The 25859-nt window shown below is 51.0% G+C and overlaps 2 protein-coding genes across 3 annotated transcripts in view; both read left to right on the forward strand.

The window, feature by feature from the left end:
- LOC105187541 (ell-associated factor Eaf) overlaps positions 1-1906 on the forward strand; it is an 84040-nt gene extending 82134 nt beyond the window's left edge. The window contains exon 6 of the mRNA XM_025306573.1: positions 1799-1906. Coding sequence (XP_025162358.1) covers positions 1799-1906 — 108 coding nt within the window. The remainder of the gene's footprint in view (positions 1-1798) is intronic.
- ftz-f1 (ftz transcription factor 1) lies at positions 1-25605 on the forward strand. Of its 2 annotated transcripts, XM_025306921.1 has the most exons (7): positions 1-2633; positions 2709-3269; positions 19951-20726; positions 21838-22096; positions 22608-22708; positions 22804-22971; positions 23368-25605. In XM_025306921.1, the coding sequence occupies exons 1-6, from the start codon at positions 1982-1984 to the stop codon at positions 22948-22950; spliced, it is 2496 nt and encodes an 831-aa protein (XP_025162706.1). In that variant the 5' UTR covers positions 1-1981; the 3' UTR covers positions 22951-22971; positions 23368-25605. The 2 variants fall into 2 exon arrangements, with proteins under 2 accessions (XP_025162706.1, XP_025162703.1); XM_025306918.1 differs by having other exon boundaries at positions 2-2633; positions 22804-25605.
- The last annotated feature ends 254 nt before the right edge of the window (positions 25606-25859 follow it).

Below are 25859 nucleotides of genomic sequence, written 5' to 3' on the forward strand. Positions count from 1 at the left end.
GTCGTCGTCGTCGTCGTCGTCGTTGACAACGTTGTTACCACCGCGCGCGCCGATACGTCACGTATGCCGTGTCTCGCGAAGGCGGCCTCCTCGGCGGTCTCTACCTACCTACCTACCTACTCCATGTGCCGTCGGTAGGGCAGCGGAGGGGAGGGGGCGGGCCCTTCGGGAAAGCAACGAGCCGAGAAGACAACTAGTCGTACGCAGATAGGCGAGCTGTCAGGTCACGTGGCCGGCTCCTTGTCGATCGCGTGCGCGCGCGCGCGCTCATCCACTCTCGCTTCGCTCTACGCTAGTTTGCTCGTGCATTCGCGCGCTCCTCGCCAGCTCGACAGACACGTCGTCGGCCCGGTGCTACTTTATCTGGATTGCAGTGCGGGAAAGAGACGTGGTTGTGTGTGTATACACACACACGCACACCCTCTCGCGATAGTACACTCGTCTCCTTACGTCGTGTGTCTTCTTACGCTCCGCGCGCGCGTCTCCCTCTCGCAAGTCGCGCGCGCTTTGAGCGTGTGACGCGCCGCGCCGCGACGCGACGCGACGCGACGAAACGCGTGTTGTGTGTTGACAATCCGTACACCGCGCCGCGGGCTGCGCGCGTCAGTCAGTACATCTGTCCCGCTACGACCGCCGCTGATCGCTAAGCGCGCGTTTTCCTCCGCGGACGAACGTGTTAAACATTCGCGCGATATATACCGTCGGCATTGTGCTCGTCGACGACGACGACGACGACGACGACGACGACCACGACGTTGGATTGCAGTGCGGACGACGGGGGAAAGGAGTCTCCTCTCTCTCTCTCTCTCTCTCTCTTTCTCTCTGTCTCTCTGCCTCCTGATCTCTCGTTCTCACCATCCACTTTCTCTCTCTCTCTCTCTCTCGCGCTATCTAGAAGGATACCACCCGTTTAGCCCGGTGTGCCTGCCGTAAACGCTAATCGACGCTTTTGACAGCGGCGAGTGCTCACACTTTCGCCCGGACGTCGTCGGCCGCGCGCGCGACCTCCAGCCGACGACACTCTGACGATGCCTCGAACGTAGTCGCGCACGGCGCGTGTTTGTTACTATCCCCGCGGCTGCAACGTGTGCGCGTCCCAAACGTGCACGTTTCGGTGGTGCGCGATGCTTGGTCTCTCGACGAATGTGTGCCGTGTGCCAGAGAGCGTGACTGGTGGTCGATAATCCACCGAGTGGCACCGAGGTGTGTGCGTGCGTGCGTGCGTGCGTGTGGTGCATGTGGTGCATGTGTGTGGTCCCCCCTGTTACACACGACTCTGTCTCGCCCGCCCCCCCCTTTGACGGATTGTGCCCTTGTCCGTCATCATCATCGTCATCGTCGTCGTCATCATCATCATCATCACCATCATCATCCGCATCATCGCCGTCGTCGTCGCTTAGAGAGACGTGTTCACTCATCGGAGTCTCGTCCAAGTTGTGGATCCATTGAGAAAACGGCAGCGAAACGTCTACCGGCCGGCTGGTCGGGCCGCGATCAGGCCGCGTTTCATGGACGCTTGTAGCGGCACGGTAACGCAGTCGACGTGCTGCCGTTGCTGCGTCCTCGCCGATCTCGATCGGCGCTCGCCGCAGCCGTCGCGCGAGCGAAGCGACCACGGGCGACCAGCACGTTCGTCGAAACGAAGCGACGTGCTGAAAATACGGACGAGCGCGCACGAACGCCAGGGCGAAGGAGAACGCGAGTGCCGCCGCTCTCGTGCGAGTACCCTCGTCCTCGTCGTCGTCGTCGTCGTCGTCGTCGTCGTCAATAATAACGTCAACGTCAACATCGACGTCAGCATCAACAACAACATCAACAACGTCATCATCATCATCATCATCAACAACATCATCATAATCATCATCGACAACAATATCAGCGGCCGTATCCGGCGACGGCACAGTAAACACAGTCGTTTCATGCATGTGCCGATACGCGAGCACCACGTCCCTTCGTCGTGCGGAACTCGCGCAAGGGTGATATGTTATTGGAGATGGAGCAGCACCCGGCCTTGATGTCCCTGAACATGTCGCCGTTCCACTTGAGCCCGCAAGGCAGCCCACAGGCCGCCGCCGGGCAGCAGCCCCCGCAGCAACCTCAGCAGCAGCAGCAGCAGCAACAGCCGCACTACGGCTCGTCACCTTACGGCAATTGCGCGCAGAACTCGCCGTCGGCCATGTGCCATTCGCAGCCGCAGCCTCAGTCGCAGCAACAGCAACAACTGTCCGCGCACAATCCGGCACAGTCGCAGGGCGGTATCTCGGGCTTCGAGGCCGCCTTCTTCGACTCTACCACCTCCCTCGAGGAGCGATGCCCGATGTGCGGCGACAAAATGTCCGGTGGTTATCAGTACGGCCTGCTCACGTGCGAATCTTGCAAGGGTTTCTTCAAACGCAACAGTTCGCCGTGCAGCAGCAAAAGAGTTTACGCGTGTTTGTTCTCGCCTACGGGCGGTGGCGGTGGCGGTGGTGGCGGCGGCGGCGGCGGTGGCGGTGGCGGTAGCGGCGGCGGCGGCGGCGGCGGTGGTGGTGGTGGTGGTGGTGGTGGTAGTGGTGGTAACGGCGGCGGCGGCGGCGGCGGCGGCGGCGGTGGTAGCAATAGTAACAACGGCAACGGCGGTAACGGTATCTGCGGTGCGTCTTCGGCTCTCGAGAGCAACGTTGCCTGCGGCAACAAGAAGGTGTACACGTGCTTGTTCTCGTCAACAGGAGCCGGAAGCAGCAACGGAGCCGGCGCGTCCACCGGTCTCGAAGGTAACGGCGGTGGTGGCGGCAACAGCGGCGGCGTCGGCGGTTACGCCGGCAACGGCAGCGATGGTAGCGGCAGCGGGGCAAGCACTGCCGCAGGCGGCGGTGGACCCGCGGCGGGCAATGCCGCCGGTGGCGGCGGTGGCGGTGGTCCCGCCGGTGGCGCGGGAAGCGGCAACGTCGCGGTACCGACCGCCGGCGCCGGTACCCTCTGCCATCCTGGCTTGGGCCAGGTCGGAGTCGGCGTCGTGACCGGCTCGATACCGTGCCCGTCCGACTTTCCCGACACGAAGGACATCGTCATCGAAGAGCTGTGTCCGGTGTGCGGGGACAAAGTGTCCGGCTATCACTACGGACTGCTCACCTGCGAGTCCTGCAAGGGCTTCTTCAAGCGCACCGTCCAGAACAAGAAGGTGTACACGTGCGTCGCCGAGAGATCCTGTCACATCGACAAGACGCAGCGCAAACGGTGTCCCTTCTGTCGCTTCCAGAAATGCCTCGACGTCGGCATGAAGCTCGAGGGTGAGTCTGGTCTTCCAATAAATTCCTTATTAGCCACTTTGCTCTCTCGTCCTCCCTCGCTGTTACGATATTCGCGCGCGCGCGCGTGTTCTTCCTTTTCTTTTCTTTTTTTTTTTTCACAGGCCCCACCCCGGGGCCTCACGATGATGACGCTTGATTGCTCGTTTGCGCGCTCGGTCCGTTTCTCGCGGTGTAGCGGGACTATCCGCTGGAGCCTATATTTGGAATTGGTCCGCTGGACTTTCGAGTCTCTCTGTCTCTCTCTCTCTCTCTCTCTCTCTCTCTCTCTCTCTCTCTCTCTCTCTCTCTCTCTCGCTCTCGCTCGCTCGCTCGCTCTCTCGAAACAACGTGCCCGACCCACGTGTCGCACGCCGCAACGCACGTTGGAAATGCAAATTTATGTAAAGCGCGGGGAAGATTGTTTGAAACCGGAGGAAAAATTGACGCGCCGAAAGCGTCTTTACGCGCAAGACCGCGCGGTCTCTCTCTCTCTCTCTCTCTCTTTCTCTCTCTCTTTCTCTCTCTCTCCTGCGCTATTGTCATCGCGGAGACACCGGCGTGAGAAACGCCGTTTCATTGTTGTATTTACATCGGCGTTCGCATTCTCGCGGTGTGTAAGCGCGACAAAACGGGCGAGCTGCGGGGAGATTTCGGCCGAGTGAATATTAATAAATGCGCGAGGCGCGAATCGAGGACCGATTTCGCGCGTAATATCTCATGCGGAAAGATCCCATCGCCGGATGCTCGCGAATCACGATAAAGGTATCACTCGGACGCGGGCGGAAGAGCCAAGCAAAGGCGACTCTCGAGTCGCACAGCCGCGGTCGTTTCCGCGCGCGTGCGCGCGCGACACATCGGGCGATCGGGAGAAAACGTTTTTGTTTTCGTGCGTTTTGCGCAAAACCGTTGCTTCGAAATTGTGTGCGATAACGCTCGTCATTGGCGGATCGCGCTGTTAATCGCGATGTATCGCGACGTATTTCGCGTACGACTGATAAGGAACTCGCAGTGAACTGCTGCGCTTAAGCCCCCGTGTCGCACTACGGATTGAAGATTAGATTTCGACAAATCAACGAACTTCGGTCTTGATTTGCTCTATTCCGATTGGTCAAATTTCAATTTTCAATCCGCGATCCTTCATCTTCAATCCGAGAGTGCGACAACACATCCTGGCACGAGTTTCTGCAGGATGGAACCGCCGACACGATAAACGCAAACAATTTGCTGCTTCATTAATACACATTCATACACGCGCAGCCGCAGAATCGATGTGTGATGTATGTACGGTGACGCCGGCATAAATTAGCGCGACATACTGCAATTTACATTGCTGCGAAAAGCGCGCGCAAGTCAGTCGACAATTTCGCGCGAGCGGCGCGACGCGCATCTCGCGCGCGCGCAGTCTTCGCATCATTTCGCCGCGCAGTTTTACTTTCACCTGTGCGGCTGCCACGCTTACCGCCGATAACGGGTCCGCTGTCGGCGCGTCATTATCGAGTTTTATGTTATCTCTTATTGAATATCTCGGCGCGAGCGCGCGCGCGCGCGCTCGCGCCGTCAAATCGCACACGTCAAAAAGAACACCCGGCCGTTTACAAGCAAACGCGCGCATGCGCTCGAGACTCGTCGTCGCGTTGTTGTAATCGCGTCGTCGTCGGTCGCGCTCGAGTCTACTCGGCCGACGTCGACTCTGCGGTTCGGGCGTTTCCGCGCCACGCTTGTACGAACTTAACCTTATTACACACTCTGTGGCAACGATTAACCGAGTCTTACCGCGTGCTCTCTTTCGCCGTGTGTTCCAAAGCACGAGCGGCGGCACGTATCTCTTTTATGTACGCGAATCGATCGCGCGAATATCGCCGCTTCCTCGCGATATTCGAGTCGTCGTCGTCGTCGTCGTCGTCGTCGTCGTCGGCTCGGCAGCGGTCGTTACACGCCGGACAAACGAAATTACGTCACGCCGCGCGCGCGCGCGCGGCACCGCGCGTAACACAATTACGCGCCATTATCCATGCGCTTACGTTTGACCCGCTTTTAATTCCTGCATCGGTAATGCCTTTTCTTCTCATTTTAAATCCGCTTCTCACGTCGACTGATTTCCCGAGCATGACGCGGGCGGAAAGGCCGAACTGGTGACTCTCTCTCTTTCTCTCTCTCGAGTTGTACAATTCGCGCGGTTGTTTCTCTATGTGTGATGACATGGGATGGACGATGGAGAGAGGATAGGTTTTCGTGGCTTTTCCAAAAGGACCACTTTTATTGCTTGGTTCTTACTTGGTTATTACTTGGTTCAATTATGCGATAACGCCACTCGGCGTGAATACGCACGACACACGCGTATGCGTCATATCTACGCGATACGCGATGCAAAGTGTAAAATAGAGAAAAATCGCTGCGCCTGCGCGCACGGGAGGAACCGCCGTGCGAGAGAAAATGCGCCGCGTAACTTTTCGTGGCTACCATTTATCGTCGCGTGCTGAATTATTCGTCACAACGTTACTTTTTGCGCGTTTCGATGATTGAGAAATAAGCGGGAATCGTGTGTGTGGGGGGGGGGGGATACGCGGGTTAATGCCGCAGGGACGGAATGAGGATCGATCGGGCGTGATCAAATGGAGTTAAATGCACCCCGCGCGCGCCGCGATACGCCGCCGCGCCGTCCTGCGTGTTCTGAAAAACGCGCGCGCCGTAGGCTCGTCGGTAAAGGAACACGGTTTAGCCGTAGCATCTAATGCAATCCGAGTAACTGGGTCTAGGCCCTCAAGGCCCAACGATTAAGCGAATCTCGAAACAGGCTCTGTCGCAATAGCCGCCTTTGCACGCCGTTTTCCACGGCGGCGGCGTTCCTACGACAGCAACGGCAACGGGAGATTGCTTAACGCGGAAAGTTTCCAGAGTGCTTGCGAGTGTTTACGAAAGGAAGCGGTTTCTTACCTGCGCCTGCGATATCGCGAGCGCGCGTGCCTTTAAAAACGCGCGGAGAAGGAAAAAATACAGACTGACGAAAATCGCATCGATAACGGAAAAAGTCTTGGTGATGACGCCACCTAGCGAGAGGCGACAACGGCGGCGCTGTCTCCTCCTCCTTCTCCTCCTCTCCGTCACTGGGCGCGATAACGTAATAAAGTTGAGAGGAATGAACGCGATTTTGCGCGATAACCATCAAGATCAGGAACTCGATAATCGGGCTCGTTCTTAAGCGATAACGTGTCGCACCAGCCGGTGGACGCTGCGAATTTCTCGCGCACGTACGATCGCGGCGAACGCCGTGAGAATTGCCATTCGACTGCCTCTCTCTCTCTCTCTCTCTTTCTCTCTCTCTCTCTCTCTCTCTCTCTCTCTCTCTCTCTCTCTCTCTCTCTCTCTCTCTGATCATTCGCAATCGTCGTTTCTGCGCGCCCCGGACTCTCAGGAGAATTCCCTCCGTCGTCGATCTTTTGACATTCACGAGGAACTCGTATTCTCGCCGGAAGTAGGGATGCAACGATTTCTCAAAATATCGATGACGATGATATTATCGTCATTCAGAACCATCGATAATGATAATATCGATAATTTTGAAAAATATCGATATTTATATGAAAAAACGTATGCATATAGGGGTATGCGTATAAAGGGTATACAGGAAAAATTTAAAAAGATCTCTTAAAAATGCTTATCTTCATATAATTTATTGTCATGTTCTTATTAGAAAATATATAATAAACCGCAGTCGTTTGCCGGAGATCACCGCATACATGGAGCAGGAGATCTATTGCGACGATTCAACGACGATTGAGGTGAAAATGATAAGAATGAGCGAATTTATTAGAAACCGACCAATTACATAACATATATATTCCAGTAAATTCACTCACTTTCTCATAATTTTCATGTCGGTCGTAGAACCGTAATATAGGCCCCCAGAGCTGCAACTGAAAAATACGAAATATCAGTAAAACTCATATCGATATATCGATTTTATGGGAGACAAAAAATATCGACAAATATTCTACGAATATTTGTCTCTCTCGATATATCGATATTATCGACTTATCGTTGCGCATTCCTAGCCGGAAGTCGCTCGCGTCGGGCTTTGCGGAGCTAATAACGCAGACTGAAGTCGACGGGTCCGTCGAGAGCGGTGATTAATCGTCGTGATTTTGAAAGCTGACGAAAAGAAACACGGGCAGAGAGAGAGAGAGAGATAGAGATAGAGATAGAGAGTCTCTCCCTCGCTCGAGCGTCGACGATAACAGCAGAATTAGAGACCAGCGTTGCGCGCGAGGTGCGAAAAGAGCGGGCGAACGCGCTTGCTTGTCGTAATCGCGCAGATAACAACACCTGTCACAGATCCGCGGCAAACTTGTCGTTCGCAACGATGCGTGAATACGGGAACAAGGCTCGTTCGGCACGACGAGCGTCGTTCCGCGCTCTGCGCGCGCCTTGAACGAACGCGACGCGACGCGACGCGACGCGGGTCGAAAAGAGCACACACTTCGGCCGTCATCTCGCCGGCGCGGGCGATTCTCTCTCGTCGACGACGCTCCTCGTCGCGTCGAGCAACGCTGCGGGATTCGCTCGCCACGTGAGAATTAACAGCCGCTCCCCGCCAACGAGCGGCCGGGTACGTGCTCCCGCTCTTCGGCCGAGATTTGTAAACGTGAAGTTAATTATCTGCGAGCCGATAAAATCAACGTACGCGCGTTCTCGTTCCGTATTCGCCGCTGAATAAACCTTCTCGTCTACTTATCAGAAACGCGCGGCCGTCCGGCGCTCCTAATTATCTGTCTGTCTTTAATTAATGTAAATGTCGTGCGAGAGAGCGCGCGCGCGTGTGTGGTCTTTATGCTGTCGACTGAACGTCGTACACGATTGGGCGCGCGCGTAACGTAATGCATTTGCAAGTAATTTGGTTTCGATGTATTCCGATGTGTTGTCACGCTTCTGCTGTGCGCGTTGATGTCAGAGGTTGTCGTCAGAGGCGGCGCCGCAGTGGGACCAGGTGACATTTTTTGCTTCAAAATTCTCTAGAGACCTGAATTTCCAAACGATCATCGACGCCAATGGATGGATATGAGGGGTTGATCCTGAATAAATTCCAAAGAGATCTGTGTCCAGCCGAGATTTTGAAAAAATTATCGCTTCAGGGTTCGTGGGTTTAGGGGTTTGTCTTAAAAGTTTATCGTTCGAAGTACAGTGTCTTGGGCTCGAGCCTCTACTCTAATTGTACTGATATACTAAATGCGAGACTCCAGAATTTATAATCGCCTTTTAAAAAACTCGGGATTTCAAAGCTCTCATCAGCTCAGCTAAAAGGTTCTCTCGGATCGATAGATTCCTAGATTGATGGGCTTAAGATTCAAAATCCCTCGGTTTTGCTCTGCTTAACGGGTCTATATTTAATGTTTTTGTATCTTGGGCATATGACTTTTGGCTTCAATGGGGGTTTCTGGTTCAAGATCTCGATAAATCTCGAGGTGTTTGTTGGATCGGTTTCACAATTTCAATCCGCTGAATACGCTATTAGATAGAAACAAGAAGTGTCGAACAATGAGTATTTCACGAGTTTCTCGCGTTTAACGATAATTTTTCCTCTTTCGGGGCTAGTAATTGGAGAAGAAAATTTCTTTTTCAATTTTGGCAAGACAGATCTCTTCGGGATTTATTCAGGGACGACCTCCTCATTCACATTGGGTGTCGATGGTCGGTTGGAAATTCAGAAAATCTCTGGAGAATTTTCAGCCAAAGAATGTCACATCTGGCCCCGCTGTGCGGCGGCGGGAGAGAGAACGTTTGAAGCAGCGCGCGCTCGCTCCTCCGACGCTCGGAGCTTTCAGGTGCGAACAATGCCCGATGGCGCGCGCACGGTTAAAAGCAAATGAACTTATCTATTTTCGTTCCGATGACAAAGCTGTTTTATTTTCGCTAGATAGCCGGCGAATGAAAAGTTTCCGCTGTCGGGCTTGTTAGGAATGCGAGAGAGCGCGTACGCAGAGTGTCCGACGACACATAACGCCGCACGTTCGATTGAAGTAAACATTCCCCTTCCGTCATGTTGCAAAAGACCCCACCCCCGTGAAACTCCGTGAGTTATTCGCCGAAGAAGTTTGCCGTGTAATCGCACGCGCAATCTACACACTTCCACAAGTATTCTCCAATCGATAATTTACAATTTGATTTTTCGGGGTTTTTCGGGTACAGGACTCTTTTCACTCAGTTTGATCTGATCGATCACGAGAGCTTTGTATGTTGTACTTTCGGCGGACACCCTGTATATATGCACGGAGACGGCCGACACGGGACATGAAACTACCGCCGAATGGCTTATCAGTGATTTTTGCTCCAAGTGAATCTGCTCCAAATGACGAACGCGAGTGGCGGTGACCCCTGACAGCTTTGTAAGATAAAAATAATCCGAGTCATTAATCGAGAGCACAATAGAGAAAGAGAGAGACTCGGGGGCGGGGGGGCGGAAGAGAGAGGGGCAAAGGTAGGCACAACGAACAGCGTTGCACGAGGAAATACAATAGAATGCCCGAATTCTCCAAGCTATCTCTGAGTGTGCGAACGACGAGCACGTTTTCGATAACGTTCACGTGTCTTAATGCCCGGCTCATCAAACAGCAGACTACTTGTGTTGTATCTCCGTTCGGTATCTAACAGCCACTCGTTACGAGCGTGCTGTAACGTCACGATTCACGTCCAATTCGGTGTTGTATCTGCGCCATCGAAATGCAAAATAAGCTCGCGTGTAAAAAATCTTACGTCAACCGATGACGACGGTAAGAAAGCGTCGTCGCGTGTCGATGGACTCGTCTTATCGGAATTATCCTCGAACTAACGGCGATAGACCGTAATTTCGCAAAAGCTCAAGCGTGCTTGAGCGCACGCGCGTGTGTGTGTGTGTGTGTGTGTCGGATGGAATTTTACAGTAGTGAGATGTGAGATCCCGCGAGATGTCAAATTATCTCTTTCGACGTCTCTCTTTTGTATAATATCGCGATCCCCGTAGTGCAAGGTAGAGTGGAGGAATAATGTCGCGGATAGAAATAATAGCGATAAGATTAAGCGCGTCTTTTCCTAGATCAATCGGCTGCTCGATTGAATAAAACGATAGCAATTTCACGTGACGAAGATTCGCCGATCGTCGCCGATCGCCGCGATGCGTTTATTAGCGCGATAACGTCTTCTTCGACCCTGTTTCCACGTTCTGCGAAGACTGTTATCAGTTACCGCATCCGACGTGTAATGTTCGACTCACGAGGACACGCGCTCGTCTGTCTCCCGAACTCGGCAGAAGCGAGTCGATAAAATTATATTTTCTTTCCCTCTTCTTTTTTTTTTTTTTTTTACGACGCAATGAAGCGCCTTATCTGGAAACGGAAACGGTTTGCCCGTAATGTATTCCGCATGATTGATAAACTCGCGCGGAGGAAGGAGCGAAAGGACGACTTTCGTCGGTAAAATTGAAATTTTCCTCTCCGCTCGTCGCCCCGCGTTTTCTTCTTCTTCTTCGACCAGTTCGAGCTTCGCTCGCACGACGAGAGAGAGAGAGAGATCTGCGGGGACCCATTCTACGCGAACAAAGACATACTTGTCTCTCTTACGAATGTCAGCGAGTTTAGGCCCGGTATGTTTCGTCGCACGATCCTCTGTTGCGCAAGTGGGATCTAGAAATTTGACGTAGAACGCTGTCGCGTTCACGTAACGCACGCGTGAAAGCCTTTCGGCCCGGCCCCCGTTTCGGCGGCGGTTTCTATTAGACGGCCGAGACGTTGGCGGTAATGACGCTGATGAAATTAGAGGGGGGTTCTCTTCCCCTCCCCCTCTTTTTTTTTATCTTCTTTTTACCGCGATTAGAAAAAACGTAAGCGTGCATAGAGCACTCTCTCGTTTCCCACGGAGAAAGTCTCTCTCTCTCGGCGCGCTTTCCGACGGGGGGGGGGGAGCGTCCTACTAAAATTCGACTTATTTATAAAACTTTTCGTGGACCGATGAAAATTTAGGCGCTCCAGAGGAGCGCCCGGACTAAATTACGCGCGCTTCATTAATTTTTTGCCGTGAAGAGGTGCTGTGTCTCGCGAGAGCACATAGGGCGCTTTGAAAGAGCGACGAGCCTTAATGAATGTTAATAAGCACACACGGGAGGGTTGAAGGAACGAGTTTACGCACGCGGCGTCGCCGCGTCGAGTATTCGGCGGGTCGGCGGCGAACGCATGAAAAACCGTGCCGCCGCCAATTTCGCATATCGGATGAGAAATAGGTGCACCGGCCTTTTATTTATAACTACGTGTATTTCGCACCTTGCGCGAAACGAACGGCCGCTCGCGGCGCATCCAAACCAGTTTGATGAACGCAAAAACGGTCCTTTTTCATCACCGAGAGTCGCGAATATCTTCTACATTTCTGTATTCAAGGTCATGCAACCCATTCACGTTCAAGGTCACCAACAACGCGATTGCGCGCGAATATTGCGCGATCGCTTGTTTGCTTCAATTTCAACGTCATTCTTTCATTTAATTTTCTTTTCTCCACGCGGTGTATTAGAAATTATTTATTTATACCAGAGAGAGAGAGAGAGAACACACATACGCATAGCTGTTTTTATGTTTTTCTCGCTAGATGATGTCGGCGCTCAATAGTTGTATCGCAAATACATCCTCATTTCTGATAAATGCAATAGTTTGAAGCTATTGGCGAAAAATTTAGTTTCTGTGTTACGGGAGAAATCTTGGAATCTTCCTTATCCGAAAAAGACGGAAGTTTTTTTTTTTTCTTTTCTTTTAAAGAAAGATATTTCAAACTGAATTACTAATAAATAGTTTTGGTAATTAAATGTTCTACTTTCTTTCTTTTGTAATCGAGGTGGAAACAAATCGTTCTAAACGTTCCACCATCACGTAAAACAACTAGAAGACGGATTTTTTCTTCTTCACTGATTGTTGTATTTTTTCCGTGACCCTCTTTCGCTTACCTGAAGACTTTCTCTCGCATTCTGAGACAAAATTGTCTGAAAAGTCAAAGGGACATGCACAATTTACGACTCTACCTTTGTTTATTATGTGGGAAAATTGCTGTTTAAATAGACCCGTCGAAAGATATTTCGGTAAGTTTTCACGTTATTGCTACAGTCCGTAACGAATAACCGCAAAAAGGAAAAAGAACAGTTTCTGCAAAGACTTATTTTCCCAAGTGCGACAAGTGAGAGTTTTGTATTTCTCTGTCTCTTTGTCTCCGTAACTTTTGCAGATACAAATTTAGGAACACGAACGGAAAGAATGAGGGAACGACTCCCCGGGGAGAGAGCGCGGAAAAAAACTAGAGCATTCATATTATTATTCCTCGTTGTCCACTTCTTGAATCACTTTCAACGCTTGTAAGTACGTACATCGCGTTCTCGTTCGAGTATCGTTAAAATGAACTACCGCGGCAGGTAGAGCCACGTAGCCGCTATTAACGATGATTTCTTATTCAAAGCTCCGAAGCTGTAATAACGCAAAGCGAAACGGAAACAGACAAGGGAAAGGGAGCAAAGAGCGGCTGTCTCAACCTTTCACTCGTGTGTCACGCGTATATAAAACTGTGAGAGTACGAGAAAGAAGGGAGTGAATTTCGTAAATGCGCGCGAGAACGACCGCGAGAATACCTTCGGTGAGGGAGAGAGGGAGAGAGAGAGAGAGAGAGAGAGAGAGAGAGAGAAAGTTGAAGAAAGAAATAGTCGGAGAGAAAGAGAGGAGAGCGTGTCCTCTCTCACTAAGCAGGACGCCGGTCACCCTGGGAACTCATGCAGCGCGGAATAACGGAAACCGTGCGCCTTCGTTTAGAAACTCACGAATTTCATAATTATTGTATTATGATGCAAGAGACGGTACTTATACCTGTGCGCCCGTCCATCCGTCCGTCCGTTCGTCCGCCCGCCCGCCCGCTTGTTCGACTCCTACCTCTTGGCGCGCGCGGGCGCGCTCGCGGCGACCGGTGGTGGGGTAGAAAGGTTAGGTTGAGACGGGGATTGTGTAATCCATCGTTGAGCCGAAGCCTCATCGTCTTCTTTTCGCCGAAGCTTTTACTTCTTTCTCGGCTTGCGCTCGCGCTTGGCGACGCCGAGTCGCCAAGCGCGCGCGCGCGGATGCGAATTTCGCTCGCGCGCGCTCGTCCCGTTACGTTGGTTACGTAAACGCCGTCGTAATTTCGACGGCGACGCGATAACGGCTAACGTCGTTCTATGAACGAATTGTTAATTGAAATGTCTAGGGACAGGTGCGCATGCGTCGTCGCGCCGCGCCGCGCCGCGCTATGAGGCGACGCGACGGCCGGCCGCGTTTCGAATTTCTATACGATTCGTCGACCGACGGCGAGGCGCGATCGTGCCGCCATTTCTGCATTGCGCCGCGCGCTTTTCGCCTTCTGTACTTTTGCCGATGTTATGCCGATGGTATCGCGAGTATGACCACCGCCGACAACTGGACCGAGTCATTAGCAACGGTATCGAGCTTCCGGCGGAGTCTTTTATCCCGTATAGCGTATCAGGATGTTGTCGTCGCCGTCGCCGTCGGTCGGCTGTTCCATCTCAAGTTTCTTCGTTCGGAAAGTTGAGATAGCAATAAAAATGGCGCTCATTTTTACACTCACTCGCTCGCTCGCTCGCTCCGTCCGCTCGCTCGTTCGCTCGATGTGCCGCGCCGCGTCGCCGCCCTCTTTGTTCGCCGCGCGGTGTATTTCCGACGGATCTTGCTCTCGGCTTGCGTCGCTAGCTAGCGTGCCTCTTTTTTTCGCGCTCTTTCGCAATGCGAGCGCGCGCGCGGGACGACTTGGCTTAACGTCGCGTCGCGGCCGAGTGCGTGTCACGGCGGGATCCCCGAGCTGCGCGATTGGCCCGACCGTGGGCGAGCGCGGTCACGTGGCCGCTCGTTAATTTCTACGGGGAGAATCTGACGTCATATACATTGTGTGTGTCTGTCTCTGTGTGTGTGTGTATGTTGGGGCCTCACCGCGCGCGCGGTGTTGTGTGGTGGACCACAGAGAGATTCGCCGTAAGGAGCGGTGGCGGCGGGTTTCCCTTTCTTTTGCGAGCGCGTGCTCGCGCAAACTCGCCCGCACGCCCCGCGAGACTTGGACGCCGCTCCGGGACTGCCGACGGCGACGGCGACGGCGGCGCGCCGCTTATCAACGCGCGCGAACCTAGGCGCAAACCGGATGTAGATCGCATTCTTTGGAAGGTTCGCGCCGCGCGCACCAGCTCCGGTGTGTGTGCGCGCAGCGCGGCGGCTCTCTCGCGGTCGGGCCGAACGTTTGCGTTTCACGCAAACAGCCTTAAGGATATACCTGAATGGGCGATGTAAATAGTCCCCGCGGATACTCCGTCGCCGATGTTATCTGTTACGTGTACGTATATAGAGCGAGAGGTGAGACAGAGAGAGAGAGAGAGAGAGAGAGAGAGAGAGAGAGAGAGAGAGAGAGAGAGAGAGAGAGAGAGAGAGAGAGAGAGAGAGAGAGAGAAGCCAATGAAGCGAGAGAGATGAGCCCCTGCTAGTTTTAATAACAAAGTATTCTCTCTTACCATTGCGCCACTATCTGGCTCTATTGTTTATTATCCGCGCGCGCCGTCGCGTCGAACACTCCGCTCGCACGCTCTCGGCGAACGCGCGCTGCAGTTTTTTTTTTTCTTCTTTTTTTCCTATTAGCCGCGATAACGAAGAGCTGCGCCGTTTGTTCGTGAATAGTTTCTGAATCCGGCCGGATCTTTTCGTACGCTCGATTCTCCCATTTTTTTTTTTTTTTTTTTTTTTCTTTCCTTTCACGCAAACCAGACTCGGGAGGGCAGGGTGGAAGTTGGCGCGGCAGGTATCTGCGTAATTCCGCGAAAATGAAACTTTTCCGGTGGGCGTGTGCGCTGCAAAGTTGCGCAACGGCGACTTCCCCGCCGGAAAAGCGGCACTTTTGTGATCGCTGATCGAGAATCGACGAGCATGCGACATCTCTGAGCTGTTTTGCACAAGAAACACACTCTCTCTCTCTCTCTCCCTTCCTTGCGCACGCGCACGAAATAAGAAAAAAGTAAATCACCCACCGCGAGAGAGTTTCGCGCGGAGTTTCCCCTCTTCGTAAACTTCCGGACACCATGCGGACGCGATACAAAGAGAGAGAACAAACGTTGCGCGTCGTTGTTGCGTGCTGCAGTCGTGCCAATCCCTGCAGTTCGCTCAATGACCGGCAGTTCGGACGTAAATTCCATCAGTGTCACGGTTCGGCGTGCATATTCGACGATCGCCCGATCGAATCGTGCCATATATCGATACGTTAGGGCACGCCGCCCACGCGAAACGTTGCCACCCACTCGGTGGCCACCGAATGGCGAGCGGCACGCAGGAGTCGTCGCTGAATCTCGGGCGTTTGCGCGATTTAACCCCTTCAAACTTGGTGCTGCTGCTGGTGTTATAGCCGGCCGGGCAGAGGGTGGAGACGGAACAAGGGACCGTACATGCCGAACGTGACAGTAGGGACTGTGAGAGAGAGAGAGAGAGAGAGAGAGAGAGAGAGAGAGAGAGAGAGAGAGAGAGAGAGAGAGAGAGAGAGAGAGAGCTGTACAGCGATTGTTTTTCATTCGTTCGGATCGCTTTCGCGATATCTTCGTGGAATAGGGACAAGACCGCAATTGAAAAAAATTACCGATTAACACTCCTCTCGGAGTCTCTCCCCCCCCCTCTCTCTCTCTCTCTCTCTCTCTCTCGCTCGCGTACGCTAATCTCTTCCCGCCATTTCGTTCTCGCCCGCATAAAGCCTGCTGGCTCGTCGCGATAAAATGTATTCGCCCGCGACGCGATATATCTTGTCGACGTTTGCCGTTAAGAAATTCAGCTAAATGCACACAGGGGAACGTTGCTAATTGCCAATTACTCACAGCCTCGCTCGTTGACAATGATATTAAAGTCCAAAGGGTCCTCACACGAGCAATACGGATATCTAAGGAGGATCGGATGAGCGGCCCGGATAATTGTACGCGGAAGGATCAAAGTGGCGTGTTGTGTGTGCCGGGCTTCTGCAATTTTTCTTCTTCAACGCAGGCAACGACGGAGGGGGAGGGGGAGGGCCGGAGGCGGAGGGGAAGGAGACTACAGCTCGCGGGGTCGAAGGCACAGAGATCCATACGTAGAGATCCGTGTCGCGTCACGAACGGGCCCGAGTCCGCGTCACGAAATCGCCATCACCATCGTGGGCTGAAAAAGGAACGTGTACATACACACGAGCGGCGCGCACTTCGGCGCTACACCGCGCCGCGCCGGGGCCGAAACGAATTCGCGTGAACCCGCAACAAGATGATCGTATGGCGTCGCGCGTATTCGATTCCGCCGCGGTATCGATGTAGCAGCGGAGTCGACTCTCGCGGCAGCTCGACAGAGGGAAAGAGAGAGAGGGGGGAGAGAAAGAGAGAGAGAGAGAGAGAGACGCATATATACAGGGTGGCGCGGAGGCGGCAATATGGAGCGGATTGAGGTTTACGCGCGGTTGTGAGGTCGGGGGCAGTAGAAATGGAGGGAGGGAAAGAGGAGAAGAGAGATGTCGACGTGGGGCGACGCAGGCAGGTAGGCAGGCAAATAGGCAGGCAGGCAGGCAGGCAGGCCAGGCAGGCCGGCCGGCAAACTGGCAGGCAGGCAGGCAGGCAGGCAGAAGTGGACGGGTAAGAGCGATTCAACCTCCTTTCACTTTCAACGAGCGCGCTCGCGCTCGCTCGCACGTTCCGCCGTTTTATACGACGGCGAGCACACCGCGTATACGAAAATAGGCAACGCCGCCGTTTTCGCCGAACGCGCGCGCGCGCCCGCTGCTTCGCCGCGAGAGTTCAGAGGCTACGAGCGTTCGCAAGCGACCTTCTCGCTTGGGTCGCTCGTTCATTCGCTCGCTCACTCGTTCGTTCATTCGTTCGCGTTCGCGTTCGCTTGCTCGCTCGCTCTCTGTATGAGGAGGAGGGTGGGCGTCGCGACGCCGTCGCCTTTTTGCCTGCCGCCAGCGCGTTTCGATAGCGCGCGCATAGCGGCCGAGCGAGAGCCAGCTGTGTGTGTCCTCTTGGACGCGCGCCAGCAGAGCGAGCTCGAGAGATTGTCGACGGCGGGAGCTTTTTAGGTAGCGAGACGACCGCTCGCGGCGGCGGTGGCTTATTAGATTTGCGCGATGTCGTCAGGGGCAATCTGCCTATGGAGGACTCCGACCTAGCGGAGCCGGGATTTAATATCGAGGTCGCGCGCCGCGAGCAGACACCGGGGCGGGGGATTATCATAGACGCGTCCCGCGCTTTCGCGAAGGTTAGCGGGCGTTTTCGCTTTTTAGGTCTCTAGCGTCTCTCTATCTCTCTCTCTCTCTCTCTCGCGCGCGCGCGCGCGCGCGTGCGAGTTAAGACCGACGAGGGGCTCTCTGTCGACAGTCCCGACATTGTGGGACACACGCGGGCCGAGAGCGCGCAGCTTCGTCGCTCTCGACGCGGCCGGTGTTCTCATGCTAATAGACGTTTGATGGCACCTATTCTAGAAGCGAGCTTAAAACGCGATCGCATTTCGAGAGCCCGGAGTTATTTTGCGCGCGAGATGCGACGTCGGTGCGCCGCGCCAGCCGCGGCGCGATCCCGCGCCTACGACGTGAGAGGAGGAGGTGTCGAAAGGGGGCTTCTCGTTCGTCCAAATAACCGCGCTTTGCCCGCATCATTTTGTTTCCGCTTTCGCTGCTTAGCAGCGTCTCTCGCCGCCACTTATCTATCGATGCTGTACGATTTCAGGACGATCCCTGACGGAGGCTCGGAAACTGATCACCGCGTGCACTCGCAAGTGCGCACACAGTCGTGGTTTCTTCGAGCGTTCAAGCCGCACTTGCAGGAAGTGCAACGGCGAGTGGAAAGAGGGTAGAACGCGCTTACGAGCCCGCGCGAGGGAGGGCTCCCTGCTCTCCTCGGTAATCGACGATTACGGATTACGCGAGTGACCATTACGACGCCCTGATCCTCCGTGTCATTCTCTGCGAACGAACATTGTTGGCGATTACGGCCGGCTGCTTGGCTGCTTGGCTGGCTGGCTGGCTGGCTGGCTGGCTGGCTGGCTGGTCGACTGGTCGACCGTCGAGCCGCTCTATAATCGGCGGGGAAAAGATTGCGACATTTCTTCTCATCGATGTGCCGTGAAACAGACGAAAATCGGCCGGACTCGGCACGATCCGAGAGCAGTTTCACCAGTCGTGAAGTTCGTCAAATTTTGAATAACCGGATCGAAAGGTGTCGCAATCTTTCTCCCCTCACCTTCCCAGCACCTGTGCACTTGCAAGCAGCACACGCACAGCTTGCGACTCGATTCGATAGGCATTCTCGACGATCTCGGTCTTGCTCTGCTGGAGAACTCTCGAAAAGGACGCGAAATGCCCGTTTCTCACAGAGACAGCAAGACAATTTCAGGCATCGCGTTAGCTCTCGCAGTTGCAAGACCTTTCGGCATCGATTTTATAAGCGCGATTCTCTCGGCGATTAAATCTCCGAGCGAACGTCTCTCTGCCTCTCAGTCCTCTTGTCGAATGGCTTGGGACTGATGAATGGACTTTGCTTTTGCCCGTCTTTGACCGTCGAACTTGGTCTTCTACTTGGTCTTCGAAACTCGCAGATATGTGTAGACCCGTTGAAGAGAAATCAGTCCCGATATTTCAGCGATATTCACACTCCTGTGATAAGGCCTTAGGCCCGCGCGCGGCCTAAGAATCCATGTCGGCCGCGAGCAGCTGTCGCGGCGTTGCGTTTCTCAAGGTGCTCACAGGCGTAAATCCAGCGCCGCGCGCGACAACTTGACGAGCATCTGTCGATCTCGCGGCTCTACGGCTCCGTAATTAGCGAATCGCTTCGAGGAAGCCGCCGCCGCCGCCGCCGCCGCCGGTGCGGAAAACGCGAGAATGCTCAACTCCTGTGAGTGGCGTGATTTGCGTGGCGCGTGCACGTACATAATACTTTATACACGTACGCGCGCGCTCATTGCTGAGAGCGCGCATATAGCTGGAACAGCGGCAGTGCGCACTCTCACGCTTTTGTCCTACTTATCTGGCGATTAGCCGTGACTTCCGCTTTCGTCAACGCCGGACTCTGAAGACCGCTTCCCCAAGGTTGCTTCGTTCGATCGTGCGCGATCACGCCCGCGCGAGGTTTCTCTCTCGATTCTCGAGCGCCGCGCCGAGCGCTCGACGGCGTTTTCATCAACGAGCGAGCCCGCGTTTCATTGCGTTTCGTTCCTTCCCTCCGAGAAGAGGACCCCGTGATCCTTGCTTACCTCCGCGCGTCGCGTATCGGCCGTGTGGTCGATACGCGGAATCGTTCCTCTTCTCCTTCTTCTTCTTTACTTTTTGTTACATCGAGAGCTTCCCGCTGATGTTCGGAGATTCTTTCAGTCTCGAACACTTGAAAGTTGAATATTCGTTTTACCCTTGGGGGGAGGGGAGGGGGATGGTCGACGTGTTGGGCGACGCCCCAGTGAGGTACAACGACATATACAAAAATGAAAATTGGGAAGAAACGTTCACCCGGGCTTGATTTTCGTTTGAAAAAAGCGAGAGATGTGTGGGGCAAAGGCGCGCGCGTCGCGCTTTTGCCTGTTTCTTGCTGAAATAGAAATCCGGAGGACGGAAGAGAGATCGCGCGCAAACGGTCGTCGGGAGTTAACGGTCTTTTTCTCGATTGTTACAGCTGTACGGGCGGATCGGATGCGAGGCGGTAGAAACAAATTCGGGCCCATGTACAAGCGGGATCGTGCGCGGAAGTTGCAGCTGATGCGGCAACGGCAAATGGCGTTGCAGACGATACGCGGCAGCCTCGGCGACCCGAGCAACTACTCGTCCGCGGTGACGCCGTTGCTGCACATCAAGCAGGAGATCCAAATACCTCAGGTCTCGAGTCTGACCTCCTCGCCGGACTCGAGTCCGTCACCCGCGGCCGTGGCCGCGGGATTGGTGACGACGCAGGCCGGTAACGGTGCCGGTCAGCACCAGCTAATCGCACCGTCCACCCAACCGAACATCGCCGGTGGCAGCGGTGGCGGCGGCGGAGGCGGAGGCGGAGGCGGTGGCGGCGGAGGCGGCGGCAGCGGTAGCGGCGGCAGCGGCGGCAATCATCTGCACAACCTCAACCCCGGCCTGGACAACAAGTTGTGGGCCGCGAACTCCACCACCCCTGGTACAAAGGCCTTCAGCTTCGGCGAGCAGTCCACGCAGTCCCACGGCGGTGCCGCGAGCTCTGGGAACGTCGGCAGTAACGTCGCTATGAAAACTAGTCCGATGATAAGAGACTTCGTGCAGGCGCTCGACGACCGCGAGTGGCAGGCGTCCCTCTTCGCACTACTGCAAAATCAAACGTACAATCAGTGTGAAGTGGACTTGTTCGAATTAATGTGCAAAGTGCTCGACCAGAATCTGTTCGCGCAGGTGGACTGGGCTAGGAATTCGATATTCTTCAAGGATCTCAAGGTGAGAGAGCAGTCTCTTCTGCTGTCCGCTCGCGCGCGGCCACTTTTTCACACAATTTCTAGTCTAGAGTGCGTCGAAGCAGAGGGTTCTCTCTCTCTCTCTTTCTCTCTCTCTCTCTCTCTCTCTCTCTCTTTCTCTCTTTAGCGAGTTATATCGAGTTATATCGAGTTATTTAGAGATTGTACCTTTTCCCCCCTGCTTCTCTTTTCTTCATTCGTTTGTCTTCTCTCTCTCTCTCTCTCTCTCTGGAAATTGATCAATTTACATGAAAGGATATTCGGGTTATATTCACATCCCCCGTGTTTGGGGCGAATTTACGTCGGGCGCAACGCGATGGTTTACGCGATTACGCGCGTGTTACGAGTAATCGTAATTACAGTGATTGTGCTGAGAATCTCCTCGTCGAGGAGTTTGTTCTTACCGATAAATAACTCGTTGCCTGGCCTGCTCGTGGTATGAGCGGGGATGTGAGGTAACCAGCGGCATTGCACAATCACTGAATGATTTCAAGCATCGCCTCATATCTAGGTCATAACAAGATACGTTTCTGGGTTATGGCGGTTGCCCCAAAGCAGGACCGCGTTAATTATAAATTGCATACTTAACCGATCGTTTTGTAACAACTTTTTATTTTTGCTTCAACACGGCGAGTTTGTCAACGACAATACCGGGCGAAACGAGGTCGCTTGTTTGAGCCTTTCATCGACAATATGGTACATTGCCGCGGGATTTTCACCGCTTCGCTCTTATCATATATCGCGTTACTCGTGCACACACACACGCGCTTCGTTCCTCATCTTTTTAAATGTTTTGTAAAATTGTAGATTATTGATTATATACGTGCGAACGCGCGTTGTGTGTGTGTGTGTTGGCATTGTGCATTTTTCATTACGAGAGCGGAAGAAGATACTGTCGAGAGTTAACGAAATGAAAATTTTTAATTATTTTTTTATATCAGTCCAATCTGATGTCTCTAATTGCACGAACGTGCGATTAATAACTGACAAAGAGATCTTTTTTTGTATAGATATTTCTCGTTTCTTCTTCTTTTTTTCCCTCGTTTTAAATACCTTTGGAATAATACTTAACATTCACGCAAATAATTTATCAGGTTGACGATCAAATGAAGCTACTGCAACACTCTTGGTCGGATATGTTAGTACTGGACCACCTTCATCACAGGTTACACAATAACCTACCTGACGAGACGACACTTCACAATGGCCAAAAGTTTGATCTCCTTTGCCTCGGCCTACTTGGAGTTCCTAGCTTGGCGGATCTCTTCAACGATCTGTCTAAGAAACTTCAGGATCTAAAATTCGACCTCTCCGATTACGTTTGCATGAAATTCCTAATGCTGCTGAATCACGGTAAGTAAAGTTCAGATTCACACAGCTTTACCCGTAGCACATTTGTATATATTATTTCTCCTAAACACGCCGCGAAATCCACGTCACAGACCGAAACGTACTTTCCTACGATGTAACATTAAACGTCGAAGCTGTGTGTGTGTGTGTGGAAATCGCGACAAATCTCGCGTTGCTTAATTGCAAAAGATGGTAATAAACTTTGCAAATTTATGTGTCGAGAAGATCTGAAAAGGTATTGCATTTACATATACCATAACCACAAGTTCATAAGAGAATCCGGTGATTATCTCAGAGAGACGATTGCGTCGACGCGATTTGAGATCCGATCGTATCGATGATGATGTGACTCTTCGTCAAATTGACACTCTCTGTGACACTCTGCCCTACTTTGATATAAACTAAACATCTGGCGTCAACTCGAAACGTGCAGCATTTACACAATACCGCCGCATGTCTCGGTTATGTATGTGTCGGTCGTGCTACGTAAATGTATATATTTATTTTGACACAGAGGTTCGTGGGCTAGTAAACAAGAAGCATGTGCAAGAAGGGCATGAGCAGGTTCAACGGGCGCTTATGGATTACTCGATGAATTGTTACCCAGCTCTACCGGTATTACAAAATCCAACTTTGTGTATATTCCTCGCTCAAAGTAGACACCAGAGGACACGATATAACGTGTAATCATTCTTATCTGTCCGTTGTAGGATAAATTCAACAAGCTGCTAGCAGTATTACCAGAAATTCACGTGGTGGCAAGTAGGGGAGAAGACCATCTCTATCACAAGCATTGTAACGGAGGTGCACCTACGCAAACACTTCTCATGGAGATGCTTCACGCCAAGAGGAAATGAAACAACAATCGGTTTCTCCTGGTAACTTTTGCCATCGAATAGTACGAACTACACATACACGTAACATGCACACGTAACATACAACACAGAGATAGATACATGCCCACATACATATAATACATACATGCATACATAACGAGTACATACATACATACATACATACATATATAATATATCGAAAGTCTTGTTAGCGCCCCTAATCGGGAGACAGAGTGGACCTCAAAGTACCTATTAAGAGCTAACGCTGCTAAGGTATCGGACCAAGTAAAGGGGCATTGGTTCAAGAAATACCTATGCATACAAATAAAGTATATAGACGTATATATACTTTACATATATTACATATATATGTATTATATAAAGTGTATCTAAATATATAAACACAGTGACATATATTTTCTATATTTGATGTTGAAGTTTTAGAGATGTATCTCCGTGGAGAAACACCCCTGTTGGTGGGTACAAGCGCAGGGAAACAGTAAGCAAGATGCCTTGAAAACAGTACAAAGGGTGGTTAAAACAAAATATTGGTCAAAGGGCAGGCAATTTTTGTCTAAATAAGTAAAGCTATTTTTCTAATACTTAGAGGCGATTATTTTTAAGCATACCACTGAAGCCTTGCTCTCACTCATTCGAACGAAATATTGTACTCCTACTGCTAAAGAGAATCCGAACTTTCCAGATCTTTAATCGTGCTTCTGCAAGGGATTCAATGGGCATACTTGAATGAACGAACAGTAAACTTGCATGTGATATACATATGTGTTTGTTGCACGGCCCCCCACCTGGGCATCCTTAGAATTTCCTATAAAAATGAAATCTGCATTTTGACACACTTGCACACAAGCAGGGCTACTATATTGTAAATACTAGTTAACACATTCCAATTACGTTGTAAAGTATGAATCATGTTAAATATGTAATTACGATATTTTGTGTATAGTTTAACGAAATAAATATATTTCTATTGCTTACACTCGAGAGGAATCATTAGCTACTTAATGTCTTCACTAATTTTAGGGTCTTAATCATGTATTTCTCTTTATTATTTTTCAAATAGGTGGCGGAAAGGAATAACCACAAATTACGATATTTTACTATTGTATGTTGTATCATAATAAAGTTTCTGTTTAAGAAATAAAAGAATCATTGGAGCAAGGTTTATGTGGTCCTATATATTGTCTAGCGATTATAATTCTAAATATATAAGATAACAATTTAATCTTATATCTCGCGCGCTGTTGTTAAATAGAGAAATATTTAGTGAATGTTAAGATAGCGACCGAAAGTAGTAATTTTTCACTAAAACAGATTATTATATTATTTTTAATATAATATCGTTTAGCTAATATAGTCAGAAATTCTTCAGTGCTGTGAAGGTTGTCTTTTCGACGCCTGTGGTATCAAAGCCATCGGAAATTACAACATACATGTGTCAGACGCAAAAGCTTAAACTTTGACGATGGGACGATAGGAATCTTTGCTCGCACTGATAAATTGGTAATGTTACCCGTCGCGACTCCTCTTGTTTTTATTCACGTATCAAACACGTACCTGCTGCAAAAAGAAATGAAATATGCTATTTTACTACTTTCACTTTTTCCACCGATTTTCGCAATATATTTAACTAGGTGTAAATGTGACTTGCATTGAGACGAGCGCGAGAGATTTTTGACGTCACGTTAGATTAAGGATCGAGTGTTAAATCAAATCAAGAGGAGTGGTGGCGAGTATTATTATTGCTATTATTATTATTATTATTATTATTATTATTGTTGTTGTTATCACGAGTAATAATTATTGCGATGAATAATAATACTGTTATGATTTCTATTGTCACAAGTTATCATTATCACACCGCAGAAATTATTCGATCGGGGGTATATCGTATGTACTTATCGCGTGGGTAAAGATTTCTGTCTGACGTCAGGTTCGACTTACATACGCCGATGTAGAATATGCTAATGTTCCCAAAATTTTCAAATCGTCCGGTTCTTCATGTTGAACACGATCGGAGACAGTCTCTAGGCTTATCATTCTTACACATTTACGACGCTCCCTTCCTCCTCCCCCCCCTCCTCTCCCCTCTTTGGAAAAGATTATTTTTATTTAACTCAGACACGAATGACTACCTCTTCATATCTCTGTATTAAGTTTTTATACTTTTACATTTTTAGTAACCACATACCTCAGAATAGACGCCCAGATAGCAATTTGAATGGAGTGAATGGATGTAACATGCATAAAAACAGCTACTTTTAATCCGTGTAGTATGTATAATTACACACATAAGAAGCTACGCGCGAGCTATGTAATACAACTTATTGAAATATCGTATTCATTGTATGTCCACGTTATTTTTTAGGTCTTAGTTATTATTATTATTATTATTATTATTATTATTATTATTATTGTGTATTTTCGGCACATTAGTTCATAATTGTGTCATTTACCACGTATTAATTATGAAAGCGTGTAGCTACTGCTGTCAAAGTTGAGAAAGACCGATTGTAAAATGTCAAGGGAAAATCCAATGATTCAAAGAATCTAAAGAAATGAGGACAGATATGAGGATCAATGCCTTTTCAAAAGTTATTTCAAATTGCTTTTATTCCGCTGTTTCAGTGAGACAAGTTTGACATTTAACGCTATATGTTTTTATTACGTTATCCTTCTCTTTGAGACCCTCCGTTAAACGTGTCGGTCTGATGATTTTGGAACAAGTATCATTAGCATCAGTATCTATATAAACAATGTGAGAAAAAGAAATTCTCTTCTAAAAGTAGCTCTAAATCGACTATCGTTGTTAAATATACTTCCACCATAATTAACTGATTCGACCTGTTACGACGTGTTAACAAATGTAACTAGTGAATACGACGATATCGCAGCGTTGTGTACATTGTGTT

This window comes from Harpegnathos saltator, unplaced genomic scaffold, assembly GCF_003227715.2.
Source record: "Harpegnathos saltator strain DR-91 unplaced genomic scaffold, Hsal_v8.6 scaffold126, whole genome shotgun sequence".
Taxonomy (NCBI): domain Eukaryota; kingdom Metazoa; phylum Arthropoda; class Insecta; order Hymenoptera; family Formicidae; genus Harpegnathos; species Harpegnathos saltator.